Source organism: Salmo trutta, chromosome 3 (genome assembly GCF_901001165.1).
Source record: "Salmo trutta chromosome 3, fSalTru1.1, whole genome shotgun sequence".
In the NCBI taxonomy this organism is placed as follows: Eukaryota; Metazoa; Chordata; class Actinopteri; order Salmoniformes; family Salmonidae; genus Salmo; species Salmo trutta.
Genome location: NC_042959.1, coordinates 26,863,479 through 26,880,013, shown reverse-complemented (window position 1 = coordinate 26,880,013; position 16,535 = coordinate 26,863,479). Strand labels below are relative to the sequence as shown.

Below are 16,535 nucleotides of genomic sequence, written 5' to 3'. Positions count from 1 at the left end.
CGATATAGAAGAACATTAATATTTGAAATGAAGATGAATTTATCAAATCTGAACCCACCTGCTGTGGTGAAGGCGGGGATGTGTGTGACGTAGGGGTGGTGGTGGAAGCGGGGAGGGTTGTCGTTGATATCAGCCACCACCACTGACACAGTGGCGGAGCTGGACATGCCCAGGGGCTGCCCCCCGTCTGTGGCCACAACTAGGAGCTGGTAGTTGGCTCTGGCCTCCCGGTCCAGTAGGGAGCTGGTGATGATCTGGCCTGTACCTGGGTTAATGGAAAACTGACCGTTGCCTCCAGTCAAGCTGTAACTGTAGGGACACACAGAAGAGGACATGTGGAGGGCACAGCTTTAAAGAGGCAGAGAGTACATTTAATAGAAAAACACAGATGTAATATAACTTCCTTACTGTTTCTTTGGTTTGAAGAAAGCACCATCTATCACGCAAAGCATTACCCCATTCTTAAGGTATCCATCTTAATATTCTATCCATGTTAGTACTTCCATTTTCTCCTGTATTTTTTCATTCTCACAGAGGCTTCTAATTCAAGCTGCTCTCTGCTGAAGTTCAGGGTTGGAGACACCCCAGAATTCTTTGTGACCAAAGAGCCATACTTTTTTGGTTTCCCAAAGAGGATAGTGTTTCACTCAATTTTTCAGAAGTTTCCAGTAAGTCGCAGACACAAACGTATACTGACATATACATGTACACAAGAGCACATATTTTGAAAAAGCTTCCCAGAAAAGCATTTCCCCTGAAACTGGTGACAAATTATGGAATAAAGTGTGAACACAGACTTATTCAGACAACAAACAACCAAACTGTCTATAACCAGAAGTGGTCCAAAAAGTCCAGAAGCAGAAGTAAAAAAGCCCAAGTTTATGGGCTGTGAGAATGGAAACTAATAACTGATGGCAACTGGTTCTGATTTCCAGTAAGGCCTAGAACCTGTGGAACCCCCGATACTACTTCTGTCATAGCCAATTAACATCCTCATTACAATGTTTTGGGAAAGTGGGGCAAGTTGCCTTACCCCCATGCGCATCCCCATTGGGGGTACCGGGTCGAGGGGAGGGTGAACAGGCGGGGGTCCGATCTGAGTAAAATGTCCGACTTGGGACAGAGTGGGGTGGGCGTCTGGCTCTGGAATGTACCTTATGATACCGTTGAGGCCCACGTCTGCGTCAGAACTGTTAACCAGGAGCACGTCAGTGCCGGTGGGGGCGTCCTCTGCAATGGTGGTGTGGAAGGTGGACGAGGTGAACACAGGGACGTTGTCGTTGACGTCATCTACCAAGACGGTGACCGTACCCGTTCCACTCAGGGGAGGAGAGCCTGGTCATAAAAGGGGGAGGAAAAAAGACAAAAAGGGAATGAGAGGATATCAAAGGACCAAGAGAAAACTCTATTTGAAATACCTAAGGCAGTTCCATATGAACGCAGTTAGAATATCATTTTGTGTGAAAGATGAGTTATTGTGCGGGTTTATCGTTTACATGCTGAAGCAATTTATATCCTTGCACGGACTGCACCACAAGATCCCTGCATTTAATCCAGCAAACGTCTTCGGTCACCACCAGTCCTGCTTTCTGAGCAATGCTGCCACATCAACACACAACACGTCAAAAGACATCAATAGCTCTGAAACAGAATCCTTAGAACGTGTCCTTCCCTGGGTCTTGGACATCATAGATGTAATCTGGTTGCTGAGGTACCGGTATCTATTTTGAGGCAAGCAGCACTCAGTGAGTTACTTTGTGGAAATCGAGAGAACAGAACATGTCTATTTTCAGCAAAAATCTAGCCGTTCTTTCGCCAAGCGAGTGACGAAATAAGGCTCTCCGGGCCCTGAGGGATGGATTTAAATCAATAGTAGATGAAAACCAACTGCAAAGCAGAAATACAGAGAGGTTCAAATATCTGCTGGCTCAAGTTGCCACTTCACAAACTTCTCTTTAGATGGCCCGTTAATGTAAAGTGTTACCAATGAACTTGTGGCTAATATGCAGCTGTATATTCAGCTGTTAACATCAAATAATTGAATCTTGTGCAGAGGTGCGGATTAATAATACAATAATAAAATAAACATTTGGAAAGAGGCCATGAATAATCTCTCTTGATCTGGAGCCTGTGCATAATCAAAACATACAGAAACTCCAGAATGTAATGCAGGGGGACAATATGGAGCCTATCCCTTAGAGCCAGGAGGACTCTCTTGATGTGTAAAGATCATGTTCATTAATAACACATGCTCATAAGCTCTTTGCCGCATAACTAATGCTTATCTGCTCATTTGGATGACAAAGGGATTATGGTACGGCGAAGAGCCTTATATTTATTGAATGAGCGGTGGGGTGATGGCACTTCTGCAAGAAATCCTTCCCAAATACTTATGTTAAATGAAATAACTTAATCTAATACCTGCAGATTTAGCTAAGTCCTTCATGCATTCAGCTGCTATGATCAGCACAGCAGTTGTTAGCACAAACACACTTCAAATTGTTACAAACACCCCAAACAAAAAATGCATTCCAGTACGAAATAAATGATAACATACACAGCGAAAAAGTCAACAGTTTTATCCCAAAATACCAGGCACAGAAACCGCAAACTTCATACTGGTGAGTCATTACAAGGATGGGCCATTCACTGCTTTGCCTCAAGAAAAGTTGCTAATTTTCACAATTGTATGTTTGTTAGCAACTCTAGGCCTTGTTAGACTTTGAAAAGTGCATATGACAAGGTAATTCACGATCATGCAGTACATAATTTCAAGCAAGGTATTTCAAAGTAGAAAATAGGGCAGACTTTACTTATGTGTTTGCTCATACAAAAGCAATACATTTTTTAAGACCCCCCCAAATTAAATGCATGGAACACTGAATACTATAAATAGCATTAAGTTGGATTGTCATCATTAAATGACATAACCAGTGGCACCAGTATCAAAACATATGAGTCAGCAAACTGCTTAGTAGTGGTCCGATGTGATTTACATGTCGGTCTCTATGCTTAGTGTCATCACCCATACAAGCGTGCAACGTGACGGGATTGACAAAATGGAGTCATTGTTTCACGGGTTGTTATGGAAGCAGATTAAATGGCTGCCACTCTACAACTGATCCTCTTAATCCATGTCAGGAGGTGTCTGCATCAGTTTAAGGTAGGGAACGCTGAGCCACTGTTTCCAGGCAAGCTCTGTTTGGCAGACAACAACTTGTAAGAGCCCTGCACTGTCGCCTGCTAAGGATGTTCTGGTCTGCAACTCCTTGACCGATTAGCGGCTTTTAAAACCAATTGATTTTGTCTGCGACAGTCATTAACTCAGTGGAGCATTGATATCTGTTTAACTTATCTTGAAGTAATTCAAATAAAAACATGTTTAGTTAATGTTTTTCAGCACATAGAATTGGCTCCTTAAAGTCAGTGTGTAGCCATAGTAGTGTCGTAGAATTGTTCCATTTTGAATGGGCTTGTTTGTATTTTTAGATGGGACACTTTTGGCCTCTGTCCAGACGTTTCACTTTTCGGGAGGATGTGAAGTCACAACTTGTTTACCCGAACAGGAGAGAAGACGGCCTCAGCTCGACAGCCTGCCGCACCGCCACCGGAGAACCGAAGCAGCCATTGCATTTGTGTGACCCCTGACCCGGTGCCAAGCACCCCACCACCAGTGCATCAGGGGCTGGGTGCTAGGGACAGACTCTGTTACCCTAGCTAATCCACGGGTAAGCCTGAACCCCACAAAACCCTCCTCTCTGACCCTAAACCTGCATTGAACTCACCCTTGTTGATAGCCATGGTTCAAATGAGGTATTTTCCACATCTTTCTGTGTGGATCAGTCTCACACCATCCTACTCTCTCCACAGTCTACTTCTTAACCTCCCAGGGATCATTGCTACCACATAACAATAGTTTCTTCATTTTGACCTGCTGTGTGTACATAATGTGTACATAGTTCTGAAGATCTCTTACTACATTCTGTGGGCTCACAGATCCAGTCATCATGGAATAAAATACTGTGTGCAAATACAAGTATGCAAAGTATGGTGCTGATGCATAGTTTTGGTTAGGAGAAAACATTCCATGACTGCTTCTGTGACATTGAATACGGGAGGAAGAGAGCATAGCTACCACCCACACCAATATAATGCTAAGTTCCCACCCATATTGATAACAAGACAAGTTCAAAATTGTGACTGTGAATGGAGTAATAAAAAAGTGAGAAGGTGACGCTGTTTCAATAGGATGCTCTCTCCAAAAAAACTGCTGTTGAAAATGCCAGCATCTCATCCAAACGGTCTGCACTGGAATCTGGCAACCAAAGTATCAAGGTCAACAATTTAGCTGACTTGAATGGTGAACGTTTCCACCACTTGTGACCAATAGCTTGAGCCTGGGGAGATATGGCAGAACTAGGAATACAGTAGGTTTGGCTGCAAGCAAACCTTGTCTGGCCTGCAGATATATGACAAATTACATCATCGTGCCATGGAAAGAGAGCTGGTGGAAAGTTATACTGGGATGTCTGCAGCACCGGTGGTGGTGCCATTCATTGTGGTTAAAAAGTATTGTTTCCATAGACAAAACGTGTTCCCAGAGAGCTCTTTCTTCCTGCTGCACCAGCAGTTCTGTGTATTTGACACTATTTACGAGCTAGTATGAAACCGCATCATGTTTTTTCGTGCCATCTCCGGTGATACTCCAGGGTAGGGCCTAACTTCATTACATCCACTGGAAAAAAGGCTTACATATTCATCACGAGGGACAGTTACATGATTAAAAAAATTACTTAACTTAAGATTCAACTAAAAAGACTAGGCTGAAATCAACCTTCTGAACCTTGTTTACTACACTTGAGGAGCTGGAAAGGTCAGATATCACCTCTGCTCTATTGGAAAAAGGTGCTATCTAGAATCTTGAAGGGTTCTTCAGCTTAGCCAGCTTAGCCAATAGGAGAACCCATTGAATAACCCTTTTTGGTTCCAGGTAGAACCCTTTTGGGTTCAATGCAGAATCCTTTCTACAGAGGGTTCTACATGGAACCCAGAAGTGTTCTACATGGGCCCAAAAAAGGGTTCAACCTGGAACCAAAAAGGATTTTCCTATGGGGACAGCCGAAGAACCCTTTTGGAACCCTTTTTTTCGAAGAGTGTAGGAAAACTGCTCTGACCTGACAATCCTGTCCTGTTGATTACACTTTTCTAGATCAGTATTTACCTCACACCGGGACATATCAACAACACCGCTCACATCTTTGGGAGACACATTGTATATATTACTTGTATATAAAACACCACTCATTGTTTGGAGACTGGCTCAAAGTGTATATATTTAATTCAAATATGTCTTGGAGATTACAACATGAAGAAATGGGGTTTGGGCACAAGAAATGTGCTCTTTCAATCAGAAAATATTTTATCTCCAAGACAAGGATTGCCCCGAGACTCATAGTGGTGTCAGCAAGCTCTGCAATAGTGTTGCTACATTCTAAGCCCAAGCTAAGTCCTGACGAGAGGCCTGTCTCCACAGTTAACTTTTTATTTTCCAAGACTACAGGCTGATGGTATTCAGATAACCGTGGAGATTCCATCGGCAGCCATTACAGTACGGGAGAAATAAGACAATGATAGAGACATTGAGTCATCATAGCCGATTTCACACGCAGAAACACAACACCTCAGATAAATACTTTAAGCACTAACGCAGTATGAGGATCCCTCACCACTTTAATTCAATCAGAAAAGCAATACCAATTTAAGCATGATTCATTCCCCCTAGGCTCGCTCAATGACAATTTGGCCAGCTGAGACCAAAACATAACTGTATTTGATATTTCTAAATTATACCAAAGAGACTGGTGTGGTCGTGAGAAGAACAATGTTCAATTCCTTCCTAATATGCAATTATTGCATTTAAGCCTGTGCGCCTAAAATGTTTGTTATTGGTGGGATCAAATGAGCGAATGGGAGAACCCTAAATAACCCTTAGGTGTCAGCGTCCAAAATAACAAGCCCTGAAGACTCACTGGGAGCACTGTGTTCCATCTGCTTTGCCTGCTCTGGCTTAAACACACACTGACAGCTTTCCCTGTAAGCCGGCCATAAGCCCTCCCCAGTAAGCATTGTCTAGCATAAACATATGGCAGAGTCTAAGCACCTTATTAGTGTACATTACCAGAGGACAAATCACATTAGCCCTGGAAAAGGTGGCATGGGCCATCCTTTCAGAGCTGGAGGGGGTACAAAAGACATATAATTACAATTAAACTATCTGAAGCTGGTTGGTGAGCATATGCCACACACGGAGATCCGTGCAGGGAGTTGACTTGAAGGAAATGGCTGCATCCCCCTGAGAAAGGTTGTTGTGTCCTCCAGGGATTGGCCAGTCTGAGCAGTGGTAAGAGCTGGGTTTGGGTGTCTTACTGACACGGGATAATCTCTGCCTTCAAAACCATTGAGTGATCTCTCGTTGAACACCCTGGTTCATCAGAACAATAGCATCGTTGTCCAAAATCGAGGGTTCATTAAAGTTGGAAGCTCCAGACAGGTTGACTTAGGAAGAAGGATGGATGTGTACATTTATCTGACAGCCATCTGTAGCTGGGAGTTTAAGGCTAAACTGTTAATTACGCTTTATGGACAGCGGCTAGATTGTGTTCTTTTGGGACGGCGTAAATAAAACACATCATTACTCACAGTGAATTGGCCGCCATCTCGCCTGACATTGACATTTTTCTCCTCCTGAGAACCTGTTGCTTTGCGACCAAAGCTCCTTTTAATGCGCCCGCTCCAACACGCCTGAATGGGGATGGTGAAGCTGTGTTTGTAGGGTGCGAGCTATCCCACTGCTGCGTTTGCCAAATGTAACAAAGTAAACAGGGATTTTTCTCACACTTAATGAGCGAGATAATATAAAAGGACATTCCCAGCTATACACAACAGACCACTCCCCGTTTCAAAACCCTATTTCTAATAATACAGCAATCTCAGAAGTATTCATCAAATTATACCTAAAATGTTATAGAGCTTTCAGTTATTTATGGAGTGCTGTGTCTGAATGGTTAGACATATTTTTCCCCCATTATGTTATGAATAGGGGTTGGCGGTTTGCAGACAGACAGGAAAAGTCCATTCATAGACAAACTGCCATTTTCTCCTACTGCAGGGCACGTACTGGGAGTTTATGAAGTGATTTGCCTTTTGTGCTTTATTACCATGGCGCTTTTCATTTGCTGAACTGTTCAATGGTTTTGACATTGTTGTCGTCCAGTAGGCCCACAGGTCTTTTAAATGACATGTTTTTCCTGCTGTATCCAAAAGTGAAAAAGAGTGACAACTGAAGAGCCGTCTATGCCGTTAGTTTTCGATGCCTATGGAGTACCACTTAGAAGACATTATTGGAATTATTGTGGCGGGCAAATCGCTTATTTGAGATGAACTGTGTTGTGTGTTAGTGGTGTGATCGTGGTTGAGAAGACTGCCTCAGGGTCACAGAGAGCCACGGTTTTTAAAACGTGGATCTCCTGGCTGCCGCAAAGCACTAATCATCCAACCCACACCACCTCTTTAAAACACTTATTAGACACTAAAGCTATTTACACAAACATTATGTTCCCGCAATTGTTAAGCGGACCAGAAACCAGGAGTGGAAAAATGAGGCATAGGAAAAAAACGTCCTGCAAGACCACATTGTTACTGCGCCGGTTTTTAAGAGTTGATCTAGAATGTTACAGGTCTGTTAAAGTTCATTTGAGGAACCTGATATTTTATTTGGCCTCGTCTTGTGTTGCCACTAGTCTGCCTTGGAGAGGACTTCAGAAATGGACCCCATTAAATATTTATTGTGGCCAGCTTTGGACAATGATTTGGCAAGGTCCCATCTATGCTTTTACAACATGTATCAGTAATTCTCCAAGCTTTGTTAGCTTCACTTTCCATTGAAATCATTCTACTGAGCTAAGTACTAAAGCACAGTAGGGGCGAGGTGAGACATCTCTCAAAAACCTCTTTAAAAAGCAATAATTATAATCCAAGACAAAGATCATCTTTAAGATGACCAGACCATTCGTTCCTAACAGGGATGAATCCTACGCAGGAAATACTTAAGAAACCTAGGAGATTTACAGACCAGATTCATAAAAGATCCTGCATTCAAACGGGACGTTCATTACAATCCTTTATCTGCTAAGCGGTCGTTTAGACCTGAAAGGGAGAAAGTACACACACTTTGGCCCTATGGCGAGATGTGAAAGAGGGGATTTCTATGCGATGGTAAGCGCCGCCATAGGCATGGGCTGGGGGATTTACTGTGTCCTCCTCTTTAAGAAATGAGACCAAACGTGGTGCATGTCAACATTCCTCCGGGGACGTTCTCACCACACGCACAGGCACTAGACAATGGAGAAATTCTACAGTACGAGAGTGAGCACAACTTGTTAACGTTCAACGTCATCTAGCATTACACAAAGGCAGTAGTCTATCGTGCATTATAATTGTGCTATAAGCATTCACAACAGAGAACGGCTCCCAAGACAGCCTAAATGAATGCATGTATAATGCACTCAGGTTACATCAACAGTCAGTGTAGTAACTTGACAAGGAATGTCCACATGCATTTCTATATTACTTTCCATTATTTTCAAACTAAGAAATAAAAGGTGTACAGCCATTGTACAAACGGTACAAATACAGCAAAGCGATACAGCCAACTCAACATGTGATAGACTCGCCTTGTACAGATCTGTCTCCGGGTGATGACCTCATCAAAGGTCACGGTCAATGCCAATGCCAATAATAACCATGCACACATGAATAGCAATCCGACTATACTGCAGGTAAGTACAATACATATTCAATGTAATTGTTTATAAAGTGTCCACACTATAACACGTCTTCCCCCTTCATTTCAACCCCCCCGTGAGGAAAGAACATAAGGTTAAGCAGTAAACCACATCAGTGTTTTGTTTTCTCTTCTTCACACCACTGTAGAACTTCTGCTAGTGTTACTGTAAATGTAAACAAACAAAACAATCTGAGTTAATACATGAGCTACACTGTAAACATATGGCCTTCTAAAATTCCTGTTTTGTGAGAAGCAACTCTATGAAAGTTAACGATGCATTCTCAAGGTTTGCTGCTACCATAACTTACCAACATGTCATACAGAGAATGTGTTTTTTGAAACTGTGGTGGCTGAGTAAAACAGTTCCAGTATCAGTCATTGCCAACATATTGTAGCGCGTGTGTGTGTGTGTGTGTCCAATGTCTATTGTATGTGTGTGTATGTGTTCAGATTTTTTATTGTTCTACATTTTTCTATGAGGGGGATAACTTGTACTGGTATGTGGCTAGGCAGTGGGCTACAAATCTGATTTTCCTTCAGTTGATGCCAGATGTTTGATGTTAAACTCCATATAGCTATTACAGTTGCCTGGGACTCCACAGTCCTGTTATCTTTCTCTCTTGGTCACACTTTTCCCTCAGAAATTATGCCAACAACTTTCCACTGCAAGGGGATCTGATCTTCAAGTTTCCTTTCAACAAGCCTCCTTGTAAAACACCTTTATGCAGCTTGTATTTGTGCCACATTTCGGGCCGGAGCGCAGAGTTCCAAACATTGACAGGAGTGTGCCAAACTCCCTGCTCCCCAGCCAGGAAGCATTACGAGAACCAGGACCAGAGATCTCTTTTGTTTCCATACATTTCATGACAGATTCCACCCAACAGAGTTGGCCCTGAAATTCCACTCAGCCACCGGTTAATGAGCTTACCTTCGATGAAACCCTCAGACAGACCCTGAAAGAGTGGCAGCCACAAGACAGAGGTGCAAAACAAGCCCTGAAGTGGAATTCATTCCATGATCCACACATCAACCATATTTTAACTACACATAACTAATCATAGGCCAACTTTAAGTCACCCAAAGTCATCATCAATTTGACAAGACAGCTAGTTCTGAATTGTGCAGTTAAAACACTTTCCAAAACTACTGTAACTAACCTTTTAAGAAGTGGTCTTGCAGTAAACAAATAGTTAAAATTAGCATATTCAACATCTACCTTAAAGATGTCCTGCCAGATAGTAAATGAGATAACAATTTCCCTCCCTGTCTCACCCTCAGCCTCAACAGAGTCATTTCAACTGTACTGTGATTATGGCTTTTTCAATATTCGTCTCAAATCCCTCTTTTTGCATTTTCCTTGGTAAAACTTCCAAAATGTTCTATCAAAATATTTTGCATTTGTTGACAGGGCATTAAGCAATGGCATAGTTGGAGCAGATAAAAAAAGGAACACAATAATTGTCATAATTGGTTTAGAATTGTCTAGTTAATCATGATATTCAAAATATCTGAATTTGAGGCTATTGTAAGTAACAAATCAAACAAAATAAGTATAGTTGTGTCACATTTCATGGCTTTGTCTCTGCCACAGTTTTAAAAGGCAAGTGCAGAGGCAGTACGTTTGGCTGGATATTAAAGTTATAGATTGTGCCTTTAAATCCTTTGCACATGTCCAAAACAAAGATTGGGGCAAGATGCCACCCAGGGTCTGACACAATACACCTTTGAGACATTGCAAAGAGGGAAGCGCCTACTATAATCCATTATCCTAATGCACACTAGCCAACATTATCACACACTACAGAGAGTGAATCTCTTTACTGTAAAATTTCTCACCAAAGTCAATGCCAAGTCAAAAATACCCATCATTACTACTGGTCACATGGTCAGTCCAGGAATGAAACAGAACCACCCTTTCACCATGATGGCCATGCCAGAGTAGACCAAAGAAACATATACTTAACTTCCATACCATGTGATTTGGCTCGGATGAGGATACGCATGTACTCGCTTAACTGCACATTTACTGACCTCTATGGAATAACAACCTAACCTTTTATCTGGATAAAACAAGCTCCACCACTGTATCCAAACAAACAGAGAAGGGCCCTATTCTATCAAATGCTGCAACAAGGTTTTCCGGGATATACTTAAAAAGCCTTGAGGGGAAATAATTAGGGCAGGGAATTACCCGGGACCTCACAATATCATATTATCACGATACTTAGGTGCCGGTACGATATGTATTGTGATTCCATATTCGATACAGTAATTGTATTGCGATTCGATGTTCCAATTTATTGCGATTAGATGTACTGCTCACCATATGTCTGCTGCAGACGGACAAGAGAGAGCATGAGAAAATGAGTTTTGATCAGTCATGGAAATAAAAGTGCTGGAAACAAATTGGCTCCCTATTTAAAAAGAAGCTGGAGAACAAGCGATGAAAGAAAAACACTGGAGTTTCGGTGCAGGTACAGACAACTAGCTGTAAAAAACGACACGATATACCGTCAAACATAGTATCCCCTATATTGACATTTGCATGACAAAACAATGCGTAGCTTACAGTGTGAAATAAGAATGAACTCCATGATTTGTTGAAATATTTGCTTTATGTCAAGATTCTTGGGTCTATGTCCATGTGATGGAACACAGATGCATCCTACGGAGCATCGCTCTTCCTTCGCCAGATATCAGCTCTCTTTTCAAGGAGATGATAGACACTAAGTTGAACATGTTGAATATGGTATGCATTTAGCACAGGAGTGCACTTCGAACGCCAACGGATGACGACACATAATAAAACAGTCGCTGTCCATCTTCATGCTGTCGTGTCAAAACGCTAGAAGCACTTCAAGATTACAAGTTGACCGCTCTCAGCTATTCTTACCGGAGTCGGTTGCCGTGATGATGAGGGTGTAGTTCCCCTGAGCCTCGCGGTCCATGGTCTGGGTGAGGATCAGCTGACCATTGGACGACAGACTGAAGGCTCCTTCTTCGTTCCCACCACTCAGCATGTAACTCAGCTGGCCATTGGAACCCAGATCATCATCCCTGGCCATAACCTAGAGAGCAAAGATGAGACGGATCAGTCAGAGTGAAGCACTCCTTATGACTCTGAGGCTATCCTAATATGGACACCGTAAAAATAGATTTTTCTCAGATCAGAAAAATATAAGACTGTAACATCTGTCTGGGAGGATAGACATTACAGAAAATGTGCCAAAAAAATGTCAGATATGATATTGGTCTTTTCCAACCTCCTCTCCTTATGCCGTAAGGTTGGGCATAAATCTTCAGACCAAAAGGACTCATTTGTGAGTGCCAGTCAGTGGTGGAAAAAAAACTCAATTGTTATACTTGAGTAAAAGTAAAGATACCTTAATAGAAAATGACTAAAGTAAAAGTGAAAGTCACCTAGTAAAATACTACTTGAGTAACAGTCTAAACGTATTTGGTTTTAAATATACTTAAGTATCAAAAGTACATGGAATTGCTAAAATGTACTTAAGTATCAAAAGTAAAGTGTTAACCATTTAACATTTCTTAAATTAAGCAAACCATACGACACAATTTCGATTACATTTTTTTATTGACGGATAACCAGAGTCACACTCCAGCACTCAGAAATAATTCACAGATGAAGCATTTGTGTTTAGTGATTCCGCCAGATCAGAGGCAGTAGGGATGACCAGGGATGTTAAGTGTGTGAATTTGACCATTTTCATGTGAAAATGTCATGAGTACTTTTGGGTGTCAAGGAAAATGTATGTAGTAAAAAGTACATTATTTTCTCTTAGGAATGTAGTAAAGTAAAAGTAGGCAAAAATATAAATAGTAAAGTAAAGTACAGATACCCCAAAAAACTACTTAAGTAGTACTTTAAAGTATTTTTACTTAAGTACTTTACACTGCTGGTGCCAGTGCATTATGGGCGCTGCCGTTAATGCCCGCCGGGGCACAGATAGAGGGCCACATCAGGTTGGCATTGGGACATGTTCTTGTGTGGCGACCCACCGCTGCTGGAGCTGTTTCCACACATCTGCAAAATACTTTCCTTGTGTGTCCTTGTAGGACACACAAGCTACACTCTGTGTGTCTGCTAGCTGCAGTGGAGACAGGTCCTTTGTGTGTCTTCACACTGCAGTGAGACAGGTCCTTTGTGTGTCTACTCTGCAGTGGAGACAGGTCCTTTATGTGTCTGCAGTGGAGACAGGTCCTTTGTGTGTCTGCACGCTGCAGTGGAGACAGGTCCTTTGTGTGTCTACTCTGCAGTGGAGACAGGTCCTTTGTGTGTCTGCAGTGGAGACAGGTCCTTTGCGTGTTTGCTCTGCAGTGGAGACAGGTCTTTTGTGATTCTGCTCTGCAGTGGAGACAGGTCATTTGTGTGTCTGCATTGGAGACAGGTCCTTTGTGTGTCTGCTCGCTGTAGTGGAGACAGGTATTTTGTGTGTCTGCTCTGCAGTGGAGACAGATCCTTTGTGTGTCTGCAGTAGAGACAGGTCCTTTGTTTGTCTGCTCTGTTGTGGAGACAGATACTTTGTGTGTCTGATCTACAGTGGAGACAGGTCCTTTGTGTGTCTGCTCTCCAGTGGATACAAGTCCTTTGTGTGTCTGCTCTACTGTGGAGACAGGTCATTTGTATGTCTGATCTGCAGTGGAGATAGGTCCTTTGTGTGTCTGCTCTACTGTGGAGACAGGTCATTTGTATGTCTGCTCTGCAGTGGAGACAGGTTCTTTGTGTGTCTGATCTTGTAAGAACTGACGCTGGAGATGAGAAGCAGGAACGGAGAGTTGAACACTTAATTTAGCACAGACATGGAACAGGACAGGAACAGCATCTGAACTGGGTAATACAAAGACATACGACAATCAATGCTGAAGCGGGGAACAGAGCTGAGGAACAGACAGATATAGGGAAGGAAATAACACAGGAGATTGAGTCCAGGTGAGTGCAATGAATCGCTGATGTGTGTGACGAGGGAAGCAGGTGTGCGTAATGATGGTGACAGGAGTGCGTAATGCAGGGCAGCCCGGCGCCCTTGAGCGCCAGGGAGGGAGAGTGGGAGCAGGCATGACAGATCTACAGTGGAGACAGGTCCTTTGTGTGTCTGATCTACAGTGGAGACAGGTCCTTTGTGTGTCTGCTCTGCAGTGGAGACAGGTTCTATGTGTGTCTGCTCTGCAGTGGAGACAGGTCCTTTGTGTGTCTGCGCTGCAGTGGAGACAGGTCCTTTGTGTGTCTGCTCTGCAGTGGAGACAGGTTCTATGTGTGTCTGCTCTGCAGTGGAGACAGGTTCTATGTGTGTCTGCTCTGCAGTGGAGACAGATCCTTTGTGTGTCTGCTCTGCAGTGGAGACAGGTCCTTTGTGTGTCTGCTCTGCAGTGGAGACAGGTCCTTTGTGTGTCTGCTCTGCAGTGGAGACAGGTTCTATGTGTGTCTGCTCTGCAGTGGAGACAGGTTCTATGTGTGTCTGCTCTGCAGTGGAGACAGGTCCTTTGTGTGTCTGCTCTGCAGTGGAGACAGGTCCTTTGTGTGTCTGCTCTGCAGTGGAGACAGGTTCTATGTGTGTCTGCTCTGCAGTGGAGACAGGTCCTTTGTGTGTCTGCTCTGCAGTGGAGACAGGTTCTATGTATGTCTGCTCTGCAGTGGAGACAGGTCCATTGTGTGTATGCTCGCTGCAGTGGAGACGTCCTTTCTCATTCACTTCAATTTGATACTTTGGATTGTATTACCTCAAAGAAATTTTCTAAAGCAATAATTTTTAATCTAAAAAAGAGTGAAACTAGCAGCACTCATTGCTATCATTCTTTATCTTTTTATTGCCTATTTGCAAAATCAGGACCACCGTGCCTGATGTTTTTTTATTTATTTAACTAGGAAAGTCCGTTAAGAACAAATTCTTATTTTTAATGACTTCTGCTTCCGAGGAACAGTGAGTTAACTGCCTTGTTCAGGGGAAGAATGACAGATGTTTACCTTGTCAGCTCAGTTTGTAAACTGATACCATACATACTTCATGGATTAATATTCCTAGAAATGAAGTTAAGCCATTAACTTGTTGAAGGTCTAAAGCCTGGCATAGGAATTAGTGCTTTGTTTATGAGACTTAAATTCCCAGTCCAGAAATGTCAATAATGTTTGACCATGATTGTCTAGAATGACTAAAAGTGAAAGACCTCACTGACCTGTAGTATGTTGCTGGGGAGACTCCCCACGTTCTCCTGAACGTTCACAGAGTAAGGAGAGAGCTGGTACACCGGCGGGCAATCGTTCACATCCAACAGCACAATGTTGACTGTGGCGCGGTCCACCCTCGAGCTGCTTCCACGGTCGGCAGCCTGGACCACCAACGAATAAGACGACCGTACCTCTCGGTCCAGCTGCTTGGCCACCGAGATCCATCCGGTGACCGAGTCAATCCTGAAATCAGAGTTGATGTTGCCCCCAGCGATGGAGAAACGGATCTGCCCGTTGGTTCCCTCATCAGCGTCGCTGGCAAACACCTGGATGACGTCGGAGCCCGTCAGCGTGTCCTCCTCAATCTCGATGTCGTAGATGTTCTGCGAGAAACTGGGCGTATTATCGTTGACGTCCAGCACCAGCATCGTCACATCCATGGCTGAAGACAGCGGCGGCTCGCCCTTATCCTTGGCCACCAAAGTCAATGTATAATTGGACATCTCCTCCCGGTCCAGTTCGCCCACCAGCCTCACGTCTCCACTGATAGTTCCTATGCTGAACTTGTTCGCAAAGGGGCTTTTCAGGGAGTACTCCACGTAGCTGTTGGGCCCGCTGTCTGCATCAATGGCCTGGGCAGTGAAGACCACCGTGTCCACTGGAGTATTCTCCTGGATATAGGTCCTCTTCTGGGAGGTGAAGGTTGGCGGGCAGTCGTTGACGTCCAGCAGGATGATAGACACCTGGGCCGTGCTGGTGTAGCGAGTCATGGGGGCGAGGGCCAGGTCGTGGACAATGACCACCAGGTTGTAGAAGGACTGGGCCTCCCGGTCCAAGGCCTTTCTGGTCTGGAGTACCCCAGATTTGGTGATGTCAAACTGGCTCTGAGGATCTCCCGATGCGATGGAGTAGAGTAGCTGGGCATTCGGACCTGGAAGACAAGCCATAGCAATAGATTTGGAGTTGGTTACCTTGCGTTAGTTACTTCTACTAGAAAATGTGAAGTTCTGAGGAAGCTTTGTGTGCTTGCTTCAGTTGTTTGTTATGGTAGGGGGTAGTTACAGTATAATGGCTCTTTCTGTTTCAAGTCGAGAAGTATTCATCTGAAAGGGGTAGGATTAGATTACCTTAAAATATCACAGAGAACATGTCATGTGATATACTGTACTGTACCTAAAACAAATCAAGCGTAGATAATTTGGACTGACATCTGTTGATGCCAGGTTGTTTATGACCGTTACATGCTGTATGTCTGAATTCTAATGTTATATTCGCTATCAACATGCATTTCCAAATATTGTCTTAATGTCTTCACAAAAACACCTGTCTCAGCAGCCTTCCACTTTCTTCCTCCAAACGGAGGATGCCTTTATGCAGGGTAATTGATCATTTTCCAAAGAGAAACCGCACAGCAACTTAAAATCACCTCCTTTACTGGTAGGCCGCATTCTACAATTTTGGGATTTCCCTCACAATCGAAACACTCATTTCAATGAAATAACTAAC

The 16,535-nt window shown here is 43.3% G+C and overlaps 1 protein-coding gene across 1 annotated transcript in view; it reads right to left on the bottom strand.

Annotated features, from left to right (window-relative positions):
- LOC115171327 (protocadherin Fat 4-like) overlaps positions 1-16,535 on the bottom strand; it is a 101,189-nt gene that overhangs the window by 17,758 nt on the left and 66,896 nt on the right. Inside the window, exons 5-8 of the mRNA XM_029728040.1 lie at positions 15,038-15,960; positions 11,739-11,913; positions 1,155-1,335; positions 59-309 (exon numbers count right to left, since the gene is read on the bottom strand). Coding sequence (XP_029583900.1) covers positions 59-309; positions 1,155-1,335; positions 11,739-11,913; positions 15,038-15,960 — 1,530 coding nt within the window. The remainder of the gene's footprint in view (positions 1-58; positions 310-1,154; positions 1,336-11,738; positions 11,914-15,037; positions 15,961-16,535) is intronic.